This window comes from Sciurus carolinensis, chromosome 2 (genome assembly GCF_902686445.1).
Source record: "Sciurus carolinensis chromosome 2, mSciCar1.2, whole genome shotgun sequence".
Taxonomy (NCBI): domain Eukaryota; kingdom Metazoa; phylum Chordata; class Mammalia; order Rodentia; family Sciuridae; genus Sciurus; species Sciurus carolinensis.
The window spans coordinates 20,283,064-20,306,347 of NC_062214.1; the positions used below are offsets into that span (position 1 = coordinate 20,283,064).

The 23,284-nt window shown below is 42.9% G+C and overlaps 1 protein-coding gene across 2 annotated transcripts in view; it reads right to left on the bottom strand.

Moving 5' to 3' along the window:
* Positions 1-452: 452 nt before the first annotated feature.
* Rprd1b (regulation of nuclear pre-mRNA domain containing 1B) overlaps positions 453-23,284 on the bottom strand; it is a 49,152-nt gene continuing 26,320 nt past the window's right edge. For both annotated transcript variants that reach the window (XM_047541935.1, XM_047541933.1), the window contains exons 6-7: positions 20,954-21,129; positions 453-3,043 (exon numbers count right to left, since the gene is read on the bottom strand). In XM_047541935.1, coding sequence (XP_047397891.1) covers positions 2,894-3,043; positions 20,954-21,129 — 326 coding nt within the window. In that variant the 3' untranslated portion in view covers positions 453-2,893. The remainder of the gene's footprint in view (positions 3,044-20,953; positions 21,130-23,284) is intronic.

Sequence of the window (23,284 nt, forward strand, 5' to 3'; positions counted from 1 at the left end):
TTTTTCTCCCTTCTACCAGTCAGAGTGGCTTTCCCTGTATTGCCAACATCAAATGGCTCTCAGGAGGCCCAGTGGTGTGAACAGAAATGCTAAAATCAAGGAACTTCCAAATTTTTTTCTGTCAGAGATTGGCTACATGGTTCTGGGAAGAGTCATTTAACCTCTCGCCATCAGTTCCCACCTCTGTACGATGAGGATGGAACTATGGTGGGCACCTCTCCTGGGTACTGTGTGGACTGGTTAATTAAAGCTAATTAAGGCCCTGGAAAGAACCAGAAAAGACTATATAAGTGCCGAGTATTTATGTGCCACTTACAGTCACAAAAACTCCTCAGGGACAAGATTCTGTACAGACAGCATATTCTCCATTGGTGATCACTAATCAGTCACTGCTTACAAAGAAAACACTGTGTTTTCCAGAACAGGGTAAGAAAAAGAAACACCACGCAGAGTTGTTCAACAACACCATCTTTATTCAAAAATATATATCTATGAGACATTTCAGAATATACTGCTGCCACCAATGCAGCCTATACTTCTAAATAAAGTCCTAAATTAATATACAAATTTAAGCTTTAAAAATATTCTTTAAGAAAAACAAAACAAAAGCAAAGGAAGATTGAAGACTTTCTGAGGAATATGACCTAAAGGAAAGGTCCTTTGAGGCCTATGGATGCCCTAAGTAAAGAAAACACAAGCCAAACCACCCACCCGCCCCGCAGACCACCTCTTACAGACAAGGAGAAAGGTTCGCTTAAATTAAATGAAGTAAGCACACTTTGGGAGGTGAGGGGAGGAGAATAAAGATTTAAAAAACAAAAGCATTTCATTAAAACAAAACAAAACTAACTTCCTCACAGGAAGTCCACTAGTAACAGGTGTTAAGAGGCCAACACATTCATTTACATAATTGCTACAGGTTCATTTCTTGCTCTTGATATAATAATTATGCACCAATTGGTGGATAATAATTAACTCAGGTGGATAAAACATAGCAGTGGGCTAAATCCATCATGTAATATTTGCACCTAGCTGATCAGAGCAAATACAGTCTTTTGCCTGGTTTGTGGCTGATAAAATTTTGCTTTCTGGCGAAAGCAGAGCATCAGAAGCGGGTCTGTTCAGAACAAACTTGTACACAGGAGACCGGAGCGGCACGCCTGGGGAGGACGTGCACAAACAGCAGAGACTACAATTGATCTTGCAATTTCAGTGAAGTCACCTACTGCCCTGTGGCCTCTGGGAGAAAAACCTTATAGACTCCTTAATTTAACAATGACGGAATAGGCATTGCCAGTAAGCCAATCACACACAGGCTGCATCCAAACCTGAAAAACGGCATCAACACTACCAGGTTCTCCAGGGTTAAACCAGGCACCTGACTCGACTCTCCCTCCTTCACGGCATGGGGTTGGGGGGCTTCTGGAAGGGAGACCTGTCATACTGTGTAAAACACAGGCTACGTTTAACATGTAAAATGACATGTGATTTTTGGTGATCCTAAAAACAGCAACTCAAAATGATGGAGATTCTCAAGCCCCTGCAATGAATTCCTTCTTACAGTTTTTGGACCTCAGCCTAGGGGCCACATTCCTATTACACTATTGGGGCAAATTGTTTTCTGCCCTTTCCAATGTCAAAGACAAGCCTGCCAAATGTAAATGATTTATAGTTTGCAGGCCTAACCTTTATGATACACAAGATAAAAATCCTCTCTAACTACATTATTTAGTTGTAATGTCAGCTGGCATGATAATGGAATTAAAAATCAAATCAATATCCCCAACTTTCCCCTCTCCTGCTGAGATGAGCTGTTCAATAACATCTGATGCAAACGCTCCTCCTCCTCACATGGGGACAGGGAAAGGGACATGGACATGTGCAGTGGCGTGCAGTGATTGGCAGATGGACATGCTCAGTGTCCTATTGGCAGGGGAGATGTTCAAGTTTATTCACCATATTGTGGACAACACCCACACAGTGGATTAAATGATCATTTGTGCCCTGTTCCCAAAAGGCTCAAAGCCACGCCCCTGCAGAGCTCAGACTCAGCATGCCCAGGTGTGGAGCCTTCATCTTTGGGTCCACCAGTGCCATCCCTACCAACTACCTTTACAACCAACAGGGGTCACAAGGTTCCTGTTTTTAGGAACATGGGACACTTGAGAAGTGCAGCTGGGGAAGGTTCAATGTAGGAACCACGCAAGTAACTTGCTCTGTCATCCCCACTACTGTCTCGGAACTGTGACTTTATGTCCCAGATCACCTTTGATCTCATTGTTAGATTCTCTGGTTGGGTCACAAAATGAATGCACCTAACCTTGACTGCAGAGCACTAGTAGAAGTGATTGGGGGCGGGGGGACGTTGAACAATTTGGCAAATTCTTTATGACAAAGCTGCCCATCTGTTGTGCCACCAACCTTCTGGGGAAGATGGTAGACAGGAAAGTCAACATCAGCAGAGAGAACCCCTCAGTGGAGCCTATATCTCGCCTGGCCAAGCCCAGCTCAGAAAGGAGGTGCTGCTTCCATGACACATGCTATCACAAGGACAGGTTCTTTTGAAAGCTTCCAGAAGTACACATGATTTTCCTAACTTCTTGGGTAAGAGAAAGAGTTAAGGATGGAAAAGTAACGGGCATAAAACACGAAATGGGAGAAAGTGTCTGTGTTCTTTGCAAATACAAATCTAAACTGGACTCCACTCAGGCTCTGAACTGTGCTGAAGATGAGAGGTTGCAGAGGAGAGTCAGAAATTGGAGGCCACGGTTCCTTCTTGAGGCGGAGGGGCCAGGTGGAAGAAGAGCTAGAACCGGGGCCAGAAGGTCATTTCCAACCATGACTTGCCCTCCGCTCTCTGGCACAGATGGGAATCTGGGGCATGACATCTGTCCTAGTCAGTTGAAAAGAGGTCACCAGCAGAGGGCAGAGGGGCCAAGCCGCCTGTGACGTTGGGCAACAGCGAGAGGTCTGGCAAGCTCTGAATATGGGACTTCAGCTCCTTGCGGACCTGGGTGACTCGCGCCAGCTTCTGCTTGTATTCCTAGGAGACAGAGAAGACAATGCAGTGAGCCTCTGTGCAGCTCTCAGCCTCCTGCTCTCCCAGGACCCAGCCACCCAGCTCAGCCTCATCGTGCGATAGGGTTCTCAAGTTCTCAAAGGGCAAACTTTATCAAAGAGGAAAGCAGAATGTCATGCTGGCACGAGTGGACTCAATGGTATTCAAGTTAGCACTTGAGATTTGGGAGGAAAAACAGCGACATTTAATATTTGTTTTCTCTTTTAACTGGTTCTCAATAGTTTTTAAAAGCCTTATAAAACAGAAGCTCAAATTTTATAATTATTTTGAAAGCTCCAAATAGCCATGGTGCGGAAAATCACTATAAAGCTACATTTTCTACGTTAGAGCTTAGAGAGGAACCCAGATTTGTCACTTTCACAAACGAGCACTACATAAGATCAAAATGCTCCACCAGCCACTACCTGTATCCAGGACCACCTCGTTCCCTGCTGAGTAACCACAGTAAGGCCCTGACAAGGCCTGCTGAGTCTCCTACTCGTAGTTCCTCTAGACGCCATAGTTACCTTCCCCAAAGGACCAGCACCATGAGGCCGATGCTGAGGGGGAGCACCGCCCTCGCTATCTCCGTGACACAGTTAGAGGCCTTCTGAAAGCTGCTGCTGCTGCCGCCCAAGCGCATTTCTCACAACTTCCCACCACTTGTTCAGGATGGCCCTTAAGCTCAGAGCTCCATTTTCTCCCAATCCTGGTGAAGCCCTGCCTCCATCCCTCCACCTGCCTGGGAAATCCTTCCCTCATCTGAGAGCTGGATCCCAGCTGCTCCTGCCCTCTCCATGCACTCCTTGCCTCCCTGGCAGGCTGCTCTGGGCTCTCCCCAGTCACTGGTGATTTCCACATCCCTCTACAGCATGGCTCCCCTGATAGGAATAGGGTAGATTTTTTTCTTTCCTCAGCTCCCAGCAAAGGTATTCTTGATATAGCTGTACAGAAAACTGGGCCAAGAGAAGTCTGTGGCTTAGGGACCCTTGGGGCTTAACTTTTTCCCTTCTAGGTGTTTCTGCAAGGATAAGAAGGGTCTCAGGGCTGTACACTTGCTGTGCAGAACCTCTCCTGCATTAATGTAACCCAAAGCACTGGATGAAACTTGAAGACCTGGCAGTGCTCGGGCTGGTTCTGCTTCTGACCTGCTGTGAGACCAGGGCTGTGGTTCCCTCCTCTCCCTGTCTGAAAGGGAGGGAACTGAGCAGCCCATGCTACAGACTTTAAGTTCTGAATTCCCTGATGCCAAACTCCTTTTGCACACTTGGGGAGGCAAAAGGTTTGAGAGCTTGCGTAAATTATTAACAATGACTCCCCCATTGAACTAGTAAACCCCAGAAGGCCAGGGCCAGGCTCACCTGCTTCACCCAGCACCCACCATGTGCCCTGCAGTGCCAAGTAAACTGCACGTGTCTCGCACATTTGCCAAATGAATTACTAATACATAAAACAAACATTATGTATGAGCACACCACATTCCTAGACTTGGGTCAACAGTTACCTTTCATTCTTGACACTGAAAGCTGACTTCGAACATGAGGATGGAAAATGCCAGGGTTCCCTTGTCTCTTCTCATGAATATTCAAGTGAGGTTAATACAAAGCATGAAGACCAACGATATCTTTCCAGACATGGATTCATTTAATAAACCTCTCCTGAATGCTGACACAAAAAAGGGTAAAAGGTACCGCTTGCCTCCCCAAATTCTCTGCCCAAAGTTCAGAAACAAAAGCTGCCTCAACTCAGTTATCACCCACAGCAACCAAGAAGACTTCACTAGAAGGAGTTCACCAACAACTGTTTGAAAATCACCAAGTTTCTTGTGAGCTGAGGGATCTTAACCAAGGCTCTTAACACCTGGGGGATTATCAAACTAAAAACTTACCAAGTCCATCAGCTTAAAAGCAAAGGCAGATGTCTGGATCAGACACCATCCTAAGTCCAAATAACTCACCTAGGCAACTAAAAAAATCCCACCTGCTTGGTAGGGGAGTGAGTGTGAGAGTGTGTGTGTGTGGGGGGCTGTCATGCTTGGGCTAATATTATATTCTAGACATTGGCAAAGAAATTCCACAAGAAAGCCCTCTCTTAGGTCACTCTAAAAGCAGATGGACACTGTCCACACCTCCTCCTGCCACCGGTTGCTTTTTACAGGAGGTCTAATTTAAGAACCAGCACCCAGGCCCACAAAAAGGTATCCCTAGAGAAGGGTGCATATGGCCTGTCACTGACAACCATGAAAATCCATCAAGGCTGTAAAAACAACCAATAAAGACTTACAGCCAGGAGGTTTACATACCTCAGCAAGGGTGACTTGGTATATATGCCGAAAATCCAAACACAGGTAGAGACTGCCTTTAAAATATGTAGCACCTGCCTACCAGAGACAGTCAAATGGCCTAGCTTAATGTCTTGAGGGGAGATGAAGAGGTGAAATCCATAGCAAGCCCTGGGCAGGTGAGGCTGCAGCAGGGGATTTTGTAAGCCCCTAAATAGACTCAGGAGTGACTACTCTGTGATCTCCGACCTCTCCTTTTTAAAACAGATTAAAGCTTTCCAAATAAAGTCATCTATAAATGTTGCCATGGACTGCCAAAAAACATGAGTGAATTCAAGCAAAATTATCCTCCAAGTAAAACTTCAGCCTTCACTCCTCCTGTTGCTCCGAGTTGGGTCAGAGCACTCCCTTGCTAGCTGCCTTTCCAGGTTATTCTCTTCAGTTAAGGAGACAGAGTTCAGGAAAATCCAAGATTCTCTTGCCTTTTGGCAAAGTGTGGTCTGTGAGCTGTTCCTACAAGGCTCCAAACGGTGCCCTCAGAAACTCATACACTCTCAGAAGGAATCCAGACCTCTTCCCACAATGCCACCAAAACCAACTTCACGTGATCAGGCCCACTCGGAGCCTTCTGCTTCCCTGAAGTGCACCTATATCCCACAGCTCTTTAGCATGTCAAGTGCCACTCCTGTAGACAAAGGAAGGAAAGGTGACCCAAGGTCCTTGTTTAGAAGGCTTTATGCTCGTGTGGTACTTCCGTCTAACACTCATGACGCCCAGGAACTCGAGAGGTCAGGGCCCTCGCCACTGCCACAGCACAGCGGCACTGCTGCACTGCTGCAGCTCCTGCCGGCAGCTTCTCCCTACAGTCACCTCATCCCAACCACAGTTAGCATGGCTCCGTCTACACTTCCATCTTCAGACACCTGCCTTTCGTCAAGAGCAGACAAGGCAAACCCAGGAGTCCCCTGCCTTTCCTTTTCTGCTCAGACGTAGCGCAGACCGAGAGATGAGGCAAGTGCACCTCGGGCGGCCAACCCTGCTCACGGCAGGTCTGCGCTGGGAGCCAGGAAACAGGAAGAGTCACATCAGACCTGCCTCTGCCACCTGCTGCAGGAGCCTCAAGCTGGGGGCCGGCACCTGTGATGAACTGCCCAGGTTTACCTGTCTGTGGAGAAATGTTTAAATGAGGTACGGCCCAATGTGTAGTTCTGAGATAATGCCTAGAATTCAGCTTCTCGCAAAGCTTTGGAAGTCGCCTCACAGACTTTCTAAACTTGCAGGAGAAAATGTGCCTGTTACATCCCTCTGCTTTCCGTGGATCCAGCTGACACTGTGAACTCACACCAGCACGGAGCACCAGGATAGCTCGCTGAGGAAACAAAGCTTACACATTCTTTGCCTTTTATGGGCAGAGCAGTGAGCCAGATCTGACATACTGCAGATGAGCTCCGGGATAAGAGGGTCAGAAATGACAGGGGCTGACAGGGCAATGACCTCTCTACAGGAATTTCATTTTCAAAACAAGTAAAATTGTAAGTATTTCCTCAAGCAACTCATGCAAGAAAAATGCTGATCAAAATGTAAATATTGTCGAACCTACTCTCTTCCTTGCTGGGAAGTACTTACATAAAAAACCGTAACAGCAATAACACCAGGGGTGGGGCTTAACTTGGAGACTACTCTCCAGCATCCAGAATTGGACTTGCATTTCCCTTTAACGTGCCCCGTTGTACGGTTGGACATATGGTATATAAAAATCACCCCCTGCTCGGCTACTCCCAATTAAGAGTCATAAAGAGTTATTAGGCACGAAGCAGTTTATGAAGGCCCTGAATAAAGGTGACCTGCCATGCTGAATCTGAGTGGAAGAAGCGCTTCACTGGATGGAGCCTGGCGCAGCGCCTGATCGAGAAGGCCTTCCCATGCCACCCAGCATCCTCCAGCCTGCCAGGGGCTTACCCAGAGCCACTAAGGTCCTAGGACCACGCTCACAAGTCTGGGCCTCTACTTAAACAACAATTTCATGTGTTCATTCATTCATGCACTGGCTCACTCATGTCTTTGGAAAATACAACCTATAAAAGATATTTGGATAGGTAATAAGAATGCTGCTTTTTCTTCAGAGATCCATGTGGGAATGAAAACCATCAGTGACCTGTACCTCTCTCTCAGCCAGCTCCATGTTCCCACATGACTTAGTAGCAGCTGCGACATTTCAAAATGATACAATCTGGGGTGTCACAGCAGGGTTGGAGCTGCTGAGTAAGACACTGGGAAGACACAAGGAAAAGAAGCAGTTGAGGCTCCAATCTCAATGCTCTCATGGGTTTCTTGGCTCCACAACCAAAACACACTAAGAACTTCCCAAAGGAAAAAATGACAAAATAGTTAGAATTAGAGGGACGTTCTCAGAGCAACCCAACCATCCATCAGAATCATCAAATGCAAATGGACTTCTTAAACTTGGAACAACACCACAAAGTGTTTTCAGGGTACTTCTTTCTTCCCAGAGGCCCCTCTATCCAAAAGGTACTTAAGACAGATTTGACTGCCGTGACAAAAACCCCAATGTGACAAGGGCTGGCAAAAGCAAGGGAAGAATAAAAAGTTGTATTTTACATATAGACTAATACAAATGAAACAAACCAAAGTAAAATCAATTTCAGGGCCAGGCAATTTTTCAAGCACTAATGTAATCATAAACCTAAATATTTAGGTTATAAAGATGTCTATAAAATGACTAAACAAGATATTTATTTATAAACAACTACAATGCTTACATACAATTAGGCAGTGGGGTCCCTCATTAATAAAACCAAAATATTAAAGACAAACTATAATTAATTTTTTCCTCTAAAGTTAACCATCAAAAAGGAATGCTTGGGGCTGGGGAGATAGCTCAATTGGTAGAGTGCTTGCCTTGTAAGCACAAGGCCTTGGGTTCAATCCCCAGCACCCAAAAAAAAAAAAAAAAAAAAAAAAAGGAATGCTTTATGAAAGGAACAAAGACCCCTATAAACTGCTTCCTTGGTGATCATTTTAATGAAAAGTCAGGTTCCTGGTGCTGTGCAAACATGAAAGGCACAGACCATTCAAACTGTCTCTCCCTTCGGGCTGAACAGTGGTAGTCAAACATCCTGAAGAGCAGTTGAGAAAAGGAGAAGAAATGAAAAAGACAGTTTTAACACAAAATCATCTTCACCAATGCTTACTGTGACTCCAAGTGCTAGTGGGTCTGCCCAAGCAGCCTACAGTTTACTCCTCTGCATTTGGATATGTCTCTTTCCATAAGCAATGAAAAAACCAATTCCCTTCCATCAACAAACTAAGTAAGAAGGAAAATACATGTGTCCTACCTCCAAAAGCCTGAGTACATCACATCCCTCCCACTGGAGGGAGGTGGCTATGGTAAAATAGAAAAAACTCTGAGTCAGAAAATCCAAGTCTGAATCCTACTCTCCCACTGCCTATGGTGTGACTTAGGACTTCCCTGCCTCCACGATGACACAGTATTGAAGGGTGGTCATGAGGCTTGGATGAGACCAGCACCTGCTATATGTTCAGTGTGAATGAATAGATCTAAGGGGAAAAGAACAATCGGTCCTCCCATAACCTATTATTTCATGAGCAACACTTCATCTTCCTGATTTATATGTTAAGATGAGATAGAGAAGAAGAAAAAGTATTGTTAATGGAATACAAAATTCTTCTTTCCACAAAACATTTGGGTGTGTCCTTAAAATTTAGCATATTAACTAGAAGCTTCCTTAAGGACAGAAAGGTCCTTTGGTGCCCTTTCTTTTTTAAAGATCTAGTGTCAAGACTAGAAAATAAGTCCCAGATTTTTAAACTAGGTGGCATCATAGTCCAAATCCATCAAGCTACAGGCCCAGAGAAAGAAAGGAATTTGTCTGCAGAGCAAGCCCAGACCTCAAGGGAACACCTTCAAAGTGGAAGGAGTCCCCACTGAAGTGTACTTTGGCTTGCCCAGAGGTGAAATGAGCTGCCACTGTGCCTGCCACCCCAAAACCTGAGTGCCGGGCTAGGTGTCAGGAGAGGACTGAGCATGTGAGAGTGACTACACAGACACACACAAACAATGCAGACTAGGTGGTGCTCGGAAGGAAGAGAGCTGAGAGAATATTATAGAGGTGGAGGCACACTTGGTTGTAAGGGGTGGGGGTCTGCGGAAAGACTTCCCTTTGCAAATATGATGTGACTTAAGATATTAAAGATGAACAAATATTAAGTAGGTAAGGATAAACAGGACGAGTACTCTAGGCAGGTAGAGCGCAAGGCATACGTAAAGCCTGAGACTGAAGAAGCAACATGGATACCACCACAGAACACAGCAAGAGACACAGCTGAGGAGGCTTCCAGGGGCCAGGGCAGGAGTAGGGACAGGAGAGGGGCAAGAAGTTGGGTCAATACTTTAGAAGCAAAGAGAAGTCATTTAAATGTGTAAGCAGGGGGATGACAAGTCATTTAAATGTGTAAGCAGGGGGATGACAAGCTCAAAGCTGTATTCTCAAGACATCACAGGGGTGCTACCTGAAAGGCCCATGGGGCCTAAGAGCAAACCAATGGACCAATAAATGAAGCTAGGCAGAAGTGCAGGCAGGGAGATGAGTCTGTACGAACATGGTGAGAGGAGGCAGGAGAGAAGGGGGACAGAGTGAAGAAAAATAGTGGAGCAAAATCACAATGGCCTGGTGACTAACCAACTGTGGAAGAGGGCTGAGAAGTCAATCTGGCAGAGGTGCGGCAGAGAGACTGAGGAGGGCTGCGGCAAGAGAAGGCTGACGTGACAGATCCAGAGGTGGGAAAAATCAGCAAGAAATATTGCATGGGGTCTAGTGTCTGGTTCTGATAACTGGCAATGCCACTCTCTGAGTGAGGTTAAAAGAAGGAAAGGACAGGAAGACAAAGGTCTGTCTCAGTAGTACACCTGAAATGTCTGGGCTACTGACAACATTAGCTTAGGTGGCAACTGAATCCACTTTAAGCATGAGTCACTCAAGGAAAAGGTCCAGCATGAGAAAAAGGTCAATGGCACACATGTGCAGGACCGAGACAGAAAAGCTTCCTGAAATACAAAAAAGTAGACTAGAACCAGCAAACGGTGGTCTACAGAAACTAGAGAAGGAAAACATAAAGGTATTTTAAAAATATACTCTTAAATCCTACTGAGGGGGACCAAAAAGAGAGGGAAACAGAAGACAGAGGCTGAGAATCTCTTTTGGTTTTTGAGATTAGGCTGCCAGATGGGGTGACTGTGGTCAGTGCTTCAGAGGAACGAGGACAAGCACTCCAAGCTGCGACACAGCAAGGGCAAAGGGATGTGGTGTGATTGGAAAGGGACAGTAGCGAGGAGGACGTGCTTATATGAGTGTGATTACCATTTTTAGTATTAGAGTGGCAAAGTAGTCTGCGAGCTGAGAAGGACCCCCTCAAACAGTCTGCGGGAGGCTTTTTCCACAGGTAAGAAAGTCAACCTGCCCTAAAGGTCCTGTGTGCCAAGGAAAGGTGGAAATTAACGATTTCAGGTTAGGGTACCAGAAACTATTGCCCAACATGGGGGTAAAACTGTTATTTTATAAAAGAAAAAATCACATCAAAGATAAAAGGCCACAAGGACCAATGGGCCCAGTGGAGAAATCCAGGAAAAGCCTGGCACAGGCAACACAGCTTGTCATTACTGAATCATAATCGGGGTCAACAGTTTCTTTGTGGAAATGACTTCTAGTAAGTCTGTCCCACAGAAGAGACACAGTGAGCAAAAGAAAAGGCCTTGGAGAAGCACCTTTACGTCACTCCAGGCATCACAGAGAAGTGAGTGTATCATTCATAACCATGTCCAAGTCCCAGGAAGCCTTAGAAGGTTGCTGGTAAGTTTTGTTGAGCTGAAATTTGCAAAGTTATTGTGCTTGAGATTCTCAAAGCAGCTAATGACTGAATTAAGCAAAGAGAGTTGAGCACCCTTTTCTGCCAAGATGTTTAAAGATGAAGAACCTAAATAAGGAAGAGAATAAATAAGGAGATAGGCAAAAGAGCAGCTGGGTGGTATCATCTTTTTCGCTGTGGTACTGGGGAATGAACCCAAGGGTGTTTACCACTAAGCCAAGTCCCCAGTCCCAATCCTTTTTATTTTTTATTTTAAGACAGAGTCTCATTAAGTTGCTAAGGCTGGCCTTAAACTTGTGATCCTCTTGCCTCAGCTTCCCGAGTGGCTGAGATTATAGGTGCAGGACACTGTCTCTGGATGGTACCATTGTTTTTACATGAAGCCTTCCACAGTTTTGGGGGTTCATAGATTTTGTCTGCAAAGGTTTCATTTTGACTTATGATAATAAAGGACATTTCTGCCCTAATCACACAAAAAAAGACTATTTCTGATCTTATTTCAAGTCCTACATTTTTATAAAGAGAAAAAGATGCAAACTTAAGATTGCAATGTATGCCACCCACCAATTTCACTTTCTCCAAAATCCCTACTTGAAGTGGGAGCAGAAGACCTAGTTAAAGATAGCAAGAACATTCATAAAGACTAAAATAGGTCTTTGCTCAAAATAACACGTATCCACTGGGTCAAGCAGACAGTTACCTACTGGAGCTCAAATTTCTGTAACCTGAACTCTCCTCTCAAAATTATGCTCACTCAAGTCAATGTTATAATTAAGTATCTGCTATTTTCCCACAGCTGTCTCAAATGTAAACAAGATCATTTAAAAGAAGAGAGCCCCATTTGTCTAATTAAACTCTTCAATATTTACTCCTTCATAAAACAAAGACTAATCCTTAACTTGGGGGGTTATATATGAAAGCTTGATGAAATCCTAGAATGCCTAAGATGCACTGAAAAAGAATGAGAGAGAACTCCTGAGGCAGGAATGCATACTGGTGGCAAAGACCCTTCAGTGGACATAAAGACCAGCAGATCTCTGCACGTGCAGAGCCACTTCTGGAAATCTACCCAAGGGAAATAACCCAAATACTGAAGGTCAGCCCACAGACAAGAGCATGAGCTAGATGCTCAAAACAACTACTAAATATCCAGCCACAGGCATGTAAGCAGACATTTAAAATGTTTACAAAGTTTCTGTTAAAAAGGGAAAATAATTACATTAAGTAAAATAAAGCAGGACAGAAAACTATTTGCACATTCTAATTTTAGAGAAAAAAATAAAGAAAATATACCAAAATTAAAAATAGTTGCTAGATTATGAAAGATATTATGATTTTTTTTTCTTCATATTTACTTGCTACGTTTCCTTTGATATATTGCTTTTATGGTTAGAAATAAAGAAACAACTGAATGTTAGGTAAATGTGATCCAACGTCCTGGCAGGCAGGGTTACAAGGGTCCGGATGTTGTTTTATTTGTATATGTACTTTTGTGCTACACATACCAGTTGAAACTCAGCAGAGCCATTCCAGGAAGCAGGGATTAATGCTTTCTATAATGCGCTAACGTGTAGCTCCAGGTACACAGCTTGCTGAGCACACACAGGCCCTGGGTTTGATCCCCAGCACAGTCTCAAGGGAAAAAAAAAGGAAAGGGAGAGGGAGAGGGAGGAAGGAAGGGAAAAGAGTTGGGCTACAAATATGAAAACAATGCTGAAGAGTTTTGAAATCATGTCACTTTTTCTTTTTTCCTTTAGTTGTCAATGGATCTTTATTTTATTTATTTATATGTGGTGCTGAGAATCGAACCCAGTGCCTCATGCATGCCAGGCAAGTGCTCTAAATCTGAGCAACAACCAGGTCTCAAGTGCTGGCAAACTATGTCCTTAGGTCGTCAAGTATGTGAAATACATTATAATGTGGCTTTCCCCACTCCTGGAGTGAAAATAAATATCCCAAAATTCATATTGTAATGAAGCACGCGTGCGCGCACGCACACACACGCACACACACACACATACGCACACCCTGGTAGATAAAAGCTCCAGATGTAAATCTCAAGGGTCAGCAGGGACCAAAATGAACAGAAGGAATCCAAGGATCCAATATACAGCAGCTAAACTTCCTATCACAAAACCAAACGCATCAACTCTAAAAAAGTTTTCCACACGTTGGAGGAAGGCCTGAGGAAAAAAGATCCTCACATCAGTGCAGGGATAAAAAGGCAGAGAGCAAGCCACGGCCTGGTATGTGGAGAGGAGTGGAGTACGAGCCCCCACCATCGCCAGACAGGTGTGAGCAGACCGACCTAATCCAACAACTGTTCTAACTGCCCTTGTTGCTGACAGTGCCGCTGGTCCAGGGAGGAGCACTGGGTGCCATGCAAGCATAGTGTGAAGGCCTGGGGACATTGGGCCAGTGCTACTAGGGCCTCTCAGCCCCCAGGAAACACACTGGATGATCACTGGAGCTGGGGAATTCCAGTATTGATTGGTCTTTGCTGACTTCCTTTGTGTCCTTGAGCGGCTCATATAAACTTGGGCTTAGTTTTCTTATCTAACATGAGGATTAGGCCACCTGCTTTCATCTGCATTTACTCTAAGAGACAATGAGACAGTGCTCTGATCATCATGGGAGAGAGAACTGACTCTAAAGTGGACAAAAAGGAGCTCTCTATCTCCACCTACTGCCTGTCCTATTACGGAAACAAATGCTTCTAACCATCTGCACCCTGCAGGGAGGTGGGGGATGCTGCCAAAAACAACAGACGGCCATCAGTTTGGTTTAGTACCCCATCAGCTGTAGCCAAGGAATTTCTCAAGTTGTTATAACCACAATGCAAACAGAAATATGAAGAGTAACAAGGCAATGCTGGATTCTAGATCATTTCCCCCTTCCCAGCTGCGTTGTCAGAAGCAAAGACTCAGCTCTGGGTATTCATTAGAGCCAGGCAAGAGGTGCCAAGCTGGGGAGAAAGAGCAGCAGCCCTAAGTTCACTGAGGCACATCCACCCCCATCATCAGAGCAAGAGATGTCACTGGCACAGCTGTGGTGAGGACAGTAGGAGGGCAGGCCTCCGTAGCAGAGTGGGCTCTCTCACACTTACAGAGGTCACTGTGGAATGCTTTCACACAGTCATTTTAATCTCCCTACATAAGATGTCATTTTTGTGCAACAAGATTCTTGGGAATTGTTTAAAATTTTTTAATTGATTTAACTTTGGCTACTCCTCTATGCAGGATATTTTCCTGCTGTTTATCTCACTGACTCAAGTTTAAACAAAACAATACAAACCTGATGGAAAGTTACCAGATGTCTGGGCTGAATTCTAATCTCTCCTCTGGGTCTGAGTTGCTTTGCCAATTCTGAAATCAGGCTACATGATCTCTAAGGTTCCTTACAACTCCAATAATTCTGCAAACCACTTCACTTACTCCTATCCAAGGCCTCTGTGTCAAAGCAGAGGATTAGTGCTGACTACTGCAAGGCCACACTACTGCTCTTGATCTGTGGTCACTGATACTTATGGCACCTAGATAAGGCCTTTATGTCAAATTCAAATGCACCAGTAAGTGAAACTCTAAGATGCTTCTGAAAATCCTGCAGTAGACTTAAATAAATGGAAAGACCTCTCTTATTCATGGATCGAAAGATTGAAGATTGTTAAAATGGCAATACTCCCCCAAATGATTTATAGATTCAATACTGTCCCTATTAAAATTCCAAAGACACTTTTAGTTCTCTTCAGAAATGGCAAGGGTGATGCTCACATTTATATGGAACTGCAAGAGATCCTAAATAGCCAGAACAATACTGAAAAGAACGAAGTTTGGAGACTTGATTTAAAACTTGCTGCAAAGCTATCGTGAGTGACTGTGGTACCATCACAGGAATAGACACAGTCAATGGTACAGAACTGAGAGTCCAGAAACAAACCTATGTATCTGTGGCCAACTCATTATTGACAAGGATGCCAAGCATTCTGCTGAAGGAAAGAACCGTCTCTTCAATAAATGCTGCTGGGGCAGATAGATAACTACATGCAAAAGAGTGAAGTTGGTCCCCTACCTCACATCATACACAAAATAAACTCAAAATGGATCAACAACCTAAATGTGAGAGAGAGCTCAAACAATAAAGCTCCTCAAAGAAAATGTAGAAATAAAACTTCATGAGCTAGGATTTAGCAATGCTTTCTTAGATGCGACACCAAAATCAAGAGGAACAAAAGAAAAAAATAGATATAGTGGAACTCATCCCACTCCCGCTCCCCCAAAAAAACCCTTAAACTTTTGTGTGTTGAAGGAGAGTATTAAGAAATGGAGGGCTGAGGAGATAGGTCGGTGGTAGAGCAGTTACCAAGCATGTGCAAGGCTATGCAAGTACCAGCACGAATATAAGGATGGACGGATAGATGGAAGAGGGAGGGGGAAAGGAAAGCAGGCATGCAGGCAGAAAGAAAGAAAAGAAACCTACAGAACAAGAGAAAATATGTGCAAGCCATCTCTCTGATAAGGACATAATATCCAGAATACATAAAGAACTCTTAAAAGTCAAATAAAAACACTTTTTAAAAAAATAGGCAAAGGACTTGAATATATCTGCAATGAAGATATATAAATGGTCAACAAGCACATGCAAAGATGCTCATGGTCATTAATAATTAGGGAAATGCAAATCAAAACCACCATGAGATACCACTTCACATATATTAGGTTGGCTAGAATAAAGACTGATAGTAGGTGCTGGCAAGGATGTGGAAAAATAGGAAGCCCTCTGTACATTGCTGATGATAATATAAAATGGTGCAGTTATTGTAGAAAACATGTTCCTCAAAAAGTTAAACATAGAGCTATCATATGATCTAGGGACTCCACTACTAGATACACATGCCCAAGAGAAATGAAAACATATCCATACAAAAATGTGTACATAACTGTCTACAGCAGCATTATTCCAATAGTCAAAAAGTGGAAGGAATTTGAATGTCTAATAACAGAGGGAAAGCTCTGGACAAACTGAGGCAGATCTACATAACTATAATTGTTACTCTAATAATTATTAGCAATCAGTCATAAATAGGAATGAAGTACTGATACAAGCTATAGCATGAATAAAATTTAAAATATTATACACTAAATGAAAGAAGTCAGACAGAATTAGATAAAATATCCAGGACAGGCAAATGCATCAAGACAAAAAGTACACTAGCGGTTGCCAGCAACTGGGAGAAGTGGGGAGTAACTGCTTAATAGGGATGGAGTTTTCATTTGGGGTGATGAAAGTTGAAACTTTATAGCTGATAGCTGCATAATATTGTGAAAGTGCTAAATGCCCCTGAAATCAACATTCTTTAAAATGGCTAATTTCATATGAATTTCATCTCAACCAACAAATCTGCTGCTAGGAAGACATTCCCCAGAGCTCTTCCCTGTGTGGCAAGTAATCTACCGGCCTGTACCATGCAGCATGTGTACCACAAAAAGGACGGCCCTTCCAGTTCTAGATCACCAACAAGACCTAAATGCAAAGAACTGATATGTTGAGGAGGTAAAATTGTAGGTGTCTGACCCTTTCTGATTTTTATCTTTAATGCCCGTATAAATAGGTCTCTTTCTCACATACACATATACTTTCGTGTTCTGATGGCTCTGATGAATATACCTCCATCATGCTTTATCCAAAGTGAAAGACAGGAAGTCTCTCCAGCCCAGTCAGAATAAGTAAGGCCTGTGGGCTTTAGTAGTCACTTATGATAACAGTCCCATCAACAACAAACCGTTCCTCCTTCTAAGCAGTGACATTTCAGGTTTTTCTGGCATCTTTGGCCTCTACCTTTTTGAACGAACCCTTTTTCAGAGCTCCACATTCCTTAACCTCACCTCTGGGCAGCTACACAGACTTCCTTCCACATGCCTCCGTTTCTAAGTTTCCTCATGTTCATGACCAAGCATTACAGATCTTCAGCTTTCCCTCTAACCTCGCCTAGAACTTCAGGGAAAGATGGTAGGCCAATGTCAACCATGACGCCCAGAGGCAGAAGAGAATGGTTAAAAAAAAAAAAATTATCAGCTCAAAATGAACCATGGTTCTACCTAAAGGAAAGAAGTAGCACAAAGGAGAAAACCCAGAGGCATTTCTATCAAATAGTCACTTTTATTTCCTAACACAGTCTTTACAACCAAAAATTAAATCAGATATGTTAAGTCACTTAATGCAACCTAAAAATAACTTTTTCTTTATAGGAAAAGTCACACCAAATGATGAATTTCAGTCATAGAACAAGTATTTATTGAGGACCAAATATGTTCCTGGCACTATGAGAGCAGTCAAAGAGCACACAGTCTAGCAAACTTTGGAAGCCTTGCTGAAGGCATATGGTATTCAGGAACAACCCATGCATTTGATAATTCACTTACATTTTTAATAAATATCTGATCCAATTAATATATTCTTAGCATTTTTCTTGTTCTGTTTCAATTAAGACAGAATGACTTAGAATATTCTCCTCCCTTATAACACTTCTCACATTCTGTGTTAACACCTTGTTTGCTGCAGTCTCCCCTAGTGGGAAATGCATTTGCACAGAGGAAGCACATCTGCTCCTCTTTGTTCGTCACTGACTAACAGGCCGGTGACTCTATGAATGCACATGCAACCCCTTAAAGACAGAGACCCTGGTTCCCACTGGCATCTCCAGCACCTCCTTCCCACACCCTGTCTTTATCTTCCTTCACAAACCTGTCTTGATGAGTCCAGCAGCTTCCCTTTTATAAACACTTCTACAATTGGTATTTCCTTTTAAAAAAGTTTTAATACCTGACAGGAAGTCTGAATTTACCTTAAGCCACAATCAGAATTGTCACTTGCATTCTTAATCTCACGACAGTCAGTCAGTTTTGGATCTATGTTCACCTATGCTGTTTATACCAGAATATGATTTCCTTGAAACACAATCTCCTCCTTTGACTGTAACTGCCCCTCCTAGAGCCTAAGCTCTAGGTCAGCATATTTCCTACCTTGAAGTTTAGGAGTCACTAAAAATCTAGCACAATATTCTCAAGTGAAAGCAAAAAAGAGATGCTTATTACATGAAGCAAAATATAAACTTAAAATACAAATAAGCGCAAGCATTAACAAGTAAAAACTGGGGGGAAAAGTGTGCCAAATGCATTACTGTTTTTCCAAAGAATTCCATGTATTTACACACTGAGGGCAATGAAAGGATTAAAATGAAAAGATTTAATTAGCATTCTGATTCAGTAGTTTTAAAATAAGGACTGGCTGTGTTATAAAAAGAAGGGTTAAAAAGACATATGTACTATCCCCATCAATAAGAGATTCTGGATGATTTGGAGAAATTCATAATATTAATGCATCTTTCAATTGCATGTCAGGTTTTACCATCATTTTGAGGATATAATGAAATAAAATCAATCTATTACAAACAAGTGAGAGAGAATCTCAGATTCCGCAGAGCAGACTGTTCATGATTTTAGTAAGCACAAAGAACTAAAGTCAGCACTGAATATCTTATATTTTAGCTAGTCATTTGCTTTCTTAAATCCAGCACATTTCGCTCTATTTTTACTATGGTTCTGCTCAAGTGGCCTAGCAGACACAGTTTGGTATGAGAACTTTTAGTTCAGACTCCCTGTTTTGCAGTGCTGGGACATTCCTGTCCTGTGTAAGGACTGGGATTCCAATGTCATTCCATAGTATGAACTATCAGAGGAACCTGGGCTGAAAGGCTACAGAACAGACCCAAATCTCTGATCCATTTCTGTGCCTCACATGGCACCCACCAAACCACTGGTTCTACCAAAACCAGAAGGATTCCCCAAGAAATAGGAAAGTGCGACTATGTGTTGGGGTCGGGCTGGGGGTGGGGTGGGGTGCAGAACTAGGTAACTACCTAGTTCTACCGAGAGTCTCCTTCTCAAAGACTCTGTCCTCTATGGTAGCTTGCCACGTTCCACCCAATAACAGCTGCTCATGATAATCAATGTCTGACAGATCAGAGAAAGCCTTAATGTGTCGCCAAGGGGCAGTTCAACAGATGGCATGGTGACTTACCACCAGAATCATTAATTACACTCTCTTATTAGTCCCAGGGCACAGTGCTAAAAACGCCTTCTCAGGGAAAGATGAGCATTTCAGATAAATGACCGTCTGGTGCTGCCTGCAAAACTCCCTTTAGGATTTCTGGTCAGCGACAATTTCTACATTCAAGCCAGACCATTTTTACAGTTGTTTCCCATCTCCACATTCAGGCTGGCTACGGATATGAAGTCCCCACCATCACTAGCCATCTCAGCTCCCACAATCACTGCAGGTAAGGATACAGCAAAAAGTACCATCACACATTTCCTCTTTCGAGTCAGCTGACTGTGTGGAATGACAAATTTAACAGTCACAACCAGCACTAGCTCCACGTCCCCTGCCTAAGGGCAAGAGAACATGCAGGGGTGGGTTGGCTTTCCCGCTCCCTCATCTCCTGAGTGGGCTCTCAGAGCGGTTTCTTATAATATGTGACTGGTTTTCCAACTTAGAACTGTCCTCCCTTCACAGAACCACTGGCCATAGTTCTTTCTATGTATCTTAAAAAGAGAAGAGTAGACACTCCTAACAAAAAGGAGGCCTGCCAGATTCAGGCAACATAAAAATGCCCAAATGTCCACACTGCTGGCTTTGTTATCCCACGGGACTAGGTACTGTGGACTTAATTATTAAGAAGCATGGTGCATGGTGAGGAAATGCTTCTGAACTCCCTCCAGGGGGCACTCAGACCCATGCCCTCAAGCCAGGATAGCAATGAGTTCCTTCTTGACAGATTGAGAATCTAGCTCCATATACATTACAGAAGCCAGGTGTAATTACTATGGCACGCCTATATTCCCTGCGACACAGGAGGCTGAGGCAGGAGGATTGCAAGTTTGAGGCCAGTCTCGGCAACTTAGAGAGACCTGTCTCAAAACAAAAAAAGTCTGGGGATGTAGCTCAGTGGTAGAGCACCCCTGGTTCCAATCTCCAGTACCATAAAAACTAAAAAACAAACAAAAAATTACTGTGAAATTTTAAAACTGATATAAACAGAGCATGGAAGTAGATAACTTAATTGCCTTAGCACAGATATAAAAAATAAACTCCAAAATGACCCAAAAGAAAGAAATTTGTAAGCATTTCCTAAATATCACCACATAAACATTCTTGGGTTATGCTGACCCCTTTCTGTACTGCAATTTTTTTTTTTTCAATGTGAGGTTAAAACTAAAGTAATATTAAGATCCTAAATGCTGTGATGAAGAGTTCACTGTTTTCCACACTCCAATTTTTTCTTTCCTGGACACACAAAAACATGACTTTGATTTTTAAGTAGGCTCAAATACCAGATATCTGATGGATGTTTCTATCTTTTTTTTTTCCTTTATCTGGTGATCCTAGGATTGAACCCAGGGGTACTATATCCCTAGCCCTTTTTATATTGAGGCAGGAGCTTGCTAAGTGCCCCAGCTGGCCTTGAACTTGTGATCCTCCTTCCTCAGTCTCCCATGTAGCTAGGAATACAGGCATGTATCACAGCAATCTAGTCATCTTATGAATTTTTAAAAGATAAAAATGTTAATTAAGTCATTAAAAAACAACAACCACCACCCTCCCTACAGGAAGGAAACCTCAGGCAGTCTGGGTCTGCCTTGTAACATACTCACTTCTAGCTTTTTCTCCTTTTCTGACAACACGTCTTTCTGGTTCTGGGTGTACTCCACAAGCATCCGAGCCAGCTGGCGCCTGTCCTCCAGTTCCGCCGCCAGGCGCCCGTTATATTCTGCTAGTAACAGACATGCTTCATCTACTGTTTTTGAAAGACGTTCAGCTGCCTCTTTGTCTGAGTAAAAATGAGACCAAAAAATAGAAACAATAGAAATCACACAGGTACGACTACAAACATTTCTGAGGGGAGATTCAGTTTCTGTCCCATCATACACAGTCCAAAAATAAGCCAGAACCTATGGACAAACAATGAGCTGGCTGGCAAGAAATCCAAAGGCTCGGACTCTGTCAACAAGACAGGATATTTATGAATTATCTGAAGTGAGGCAATTGTACAGAGGGTGAAATCTGGCAACAATGTTTAAATGCCCATGCCTGCAAAAGCTCTCTGAACCAAATAAGCAAAAATATACTTAAGGTCATCTATGAAATACTTTTTCCTTGTCTCTGAGAAGTTCAAGTGATTTTGTCTATGTTATTTCATTAATTTTTTTAAAATATCCCTCGGAAATAAAAAAGCAAGCACTCAAAAAATTTTGGGGTGTGAAAAAACAGAAAACACATGATAAATGAAAGTTTCAATATGTGGTCAGTTGAGTTGGGCCTCAAAGTCAGATCTCTAAACCTACCTATTCAACTATGAAATAGTTGGAATAGTAGGAATACAACTACGAAAGCCTGAAGCCTAAACTCTTTTCCTGCCTTCAGCAAAATAAAGGTTCTGATAAGGAGCAGAGGCTTTTAAATGTTTTTAAACATGATTCACCATAGAAAGAAAATATAAAATAAACATTTTATAAAACATTACTTACACTTTCTTTGTGCTTGTGTTATTTTATTCTATTCCATTTTTAAAAAACTCTTGGTCATTATCTAATGGACATATCTCCTATCCAATAAACAGCTCACAACCCATGCTTTGTGGAGAGGGAAAAACAAACCTATCCTGAAAATAAGAAAGGGTACCTGTGGAAAGAACTGGAACAAAGCCCCAACACAAGGAAATGAGAAGAAACAAAAGGAAGATTTGTATTTATAAAGAACTGCTGTAATTAACTATGTGTTAGTGATATCGAGATTAGGATTTGAAACATGTTTCTTCTTATTTTTAAAATAACTTTAAAGATCAAAACAGTAGGTAGATGCTTTGAAACAAAAAGCACCATACTCCAAAAGTTCCATGAGACAACTAAAAAGTGGGTTCCTGGCAATATACATTGTCGCAGGCTGTCTGAGGTGAAAGACCTTGGCGTTCTTTTGAATAACTGAGATTTAAGAATTTCAAGCACCATGTATCTGTTTGGCAAACAGATGTCTGGCTCTTAAGTGCCTTCTTAACAAGAATATTGGGAGGTAAACTGTTGAGGTGTTCCCAACTGGGCCTGCTGCCAAAGATCATGCACTTCCACTTCCTCAGGAACAGGGATCGAAAGGATGTTACGGGTGAAAGGTACCAAATGAGCAACCAGGACCCAAAGAGAGGGCCTCCATCATACAGGGCAAAGAAGACTATGACTATTCTTCCAAATCAGTGGGATGGTCTATGAACAAGCTGCTGGGGGCAGCAGGCAGGCTGGTTTTAGCTTTATCATTGCTCGACTAACATTTTTTTTAAAGTGGTTAATTCATCAAGATGCTTTAGTGCCTGGGGCAAAAAAAGACAAGGAAATCACTAACTTTTAAGATTTTTTAAAAAATCAATTCTCACCCTCAAGAACTGCACAAAGGAAATAAATCATTTGCCCAAACAACTGCAACTCAGAAAAATAACTCTTTATTGTTTAAGGAGTTATAAAAAATTATAGTCCAAATGTAGAAGCAAGATCTTGCTGCTGGGGGACTTACCTGTGACTGCACTCTGGCACTCTGCCCTCCCTAAGGAGCCAAATGAGCACCTGGGAGCCTCCTGTGGCCAGCTCTCCACTTGCCATGGACACCACATACCTCAGATGATTCAAAGACTGCTTGACAGACCCATGTTCCCTGCCTAATGGATTTCTCTCCCCTTTCTGAAGCTCTACCATCAGCATACAAACACACAGTGTGTGTTCCACCAGCCTAACACTCCAGTCGTTGCCCATTACCCTGCTCCCCTTTCACAGCAAATTCAAGGGTTGTCTCTACTTCCTGTGACTACTCCCTTTCCTCCTACACCACTAAATCCACTCCAATCAGGATTTTTTTTTTTTTTTGGGTACGGGGGACTGAACCCAGGGGTGCTTTACCACTTAACTACATCCTCAGTTCTTTTTGTTTTATATTTTGGGATA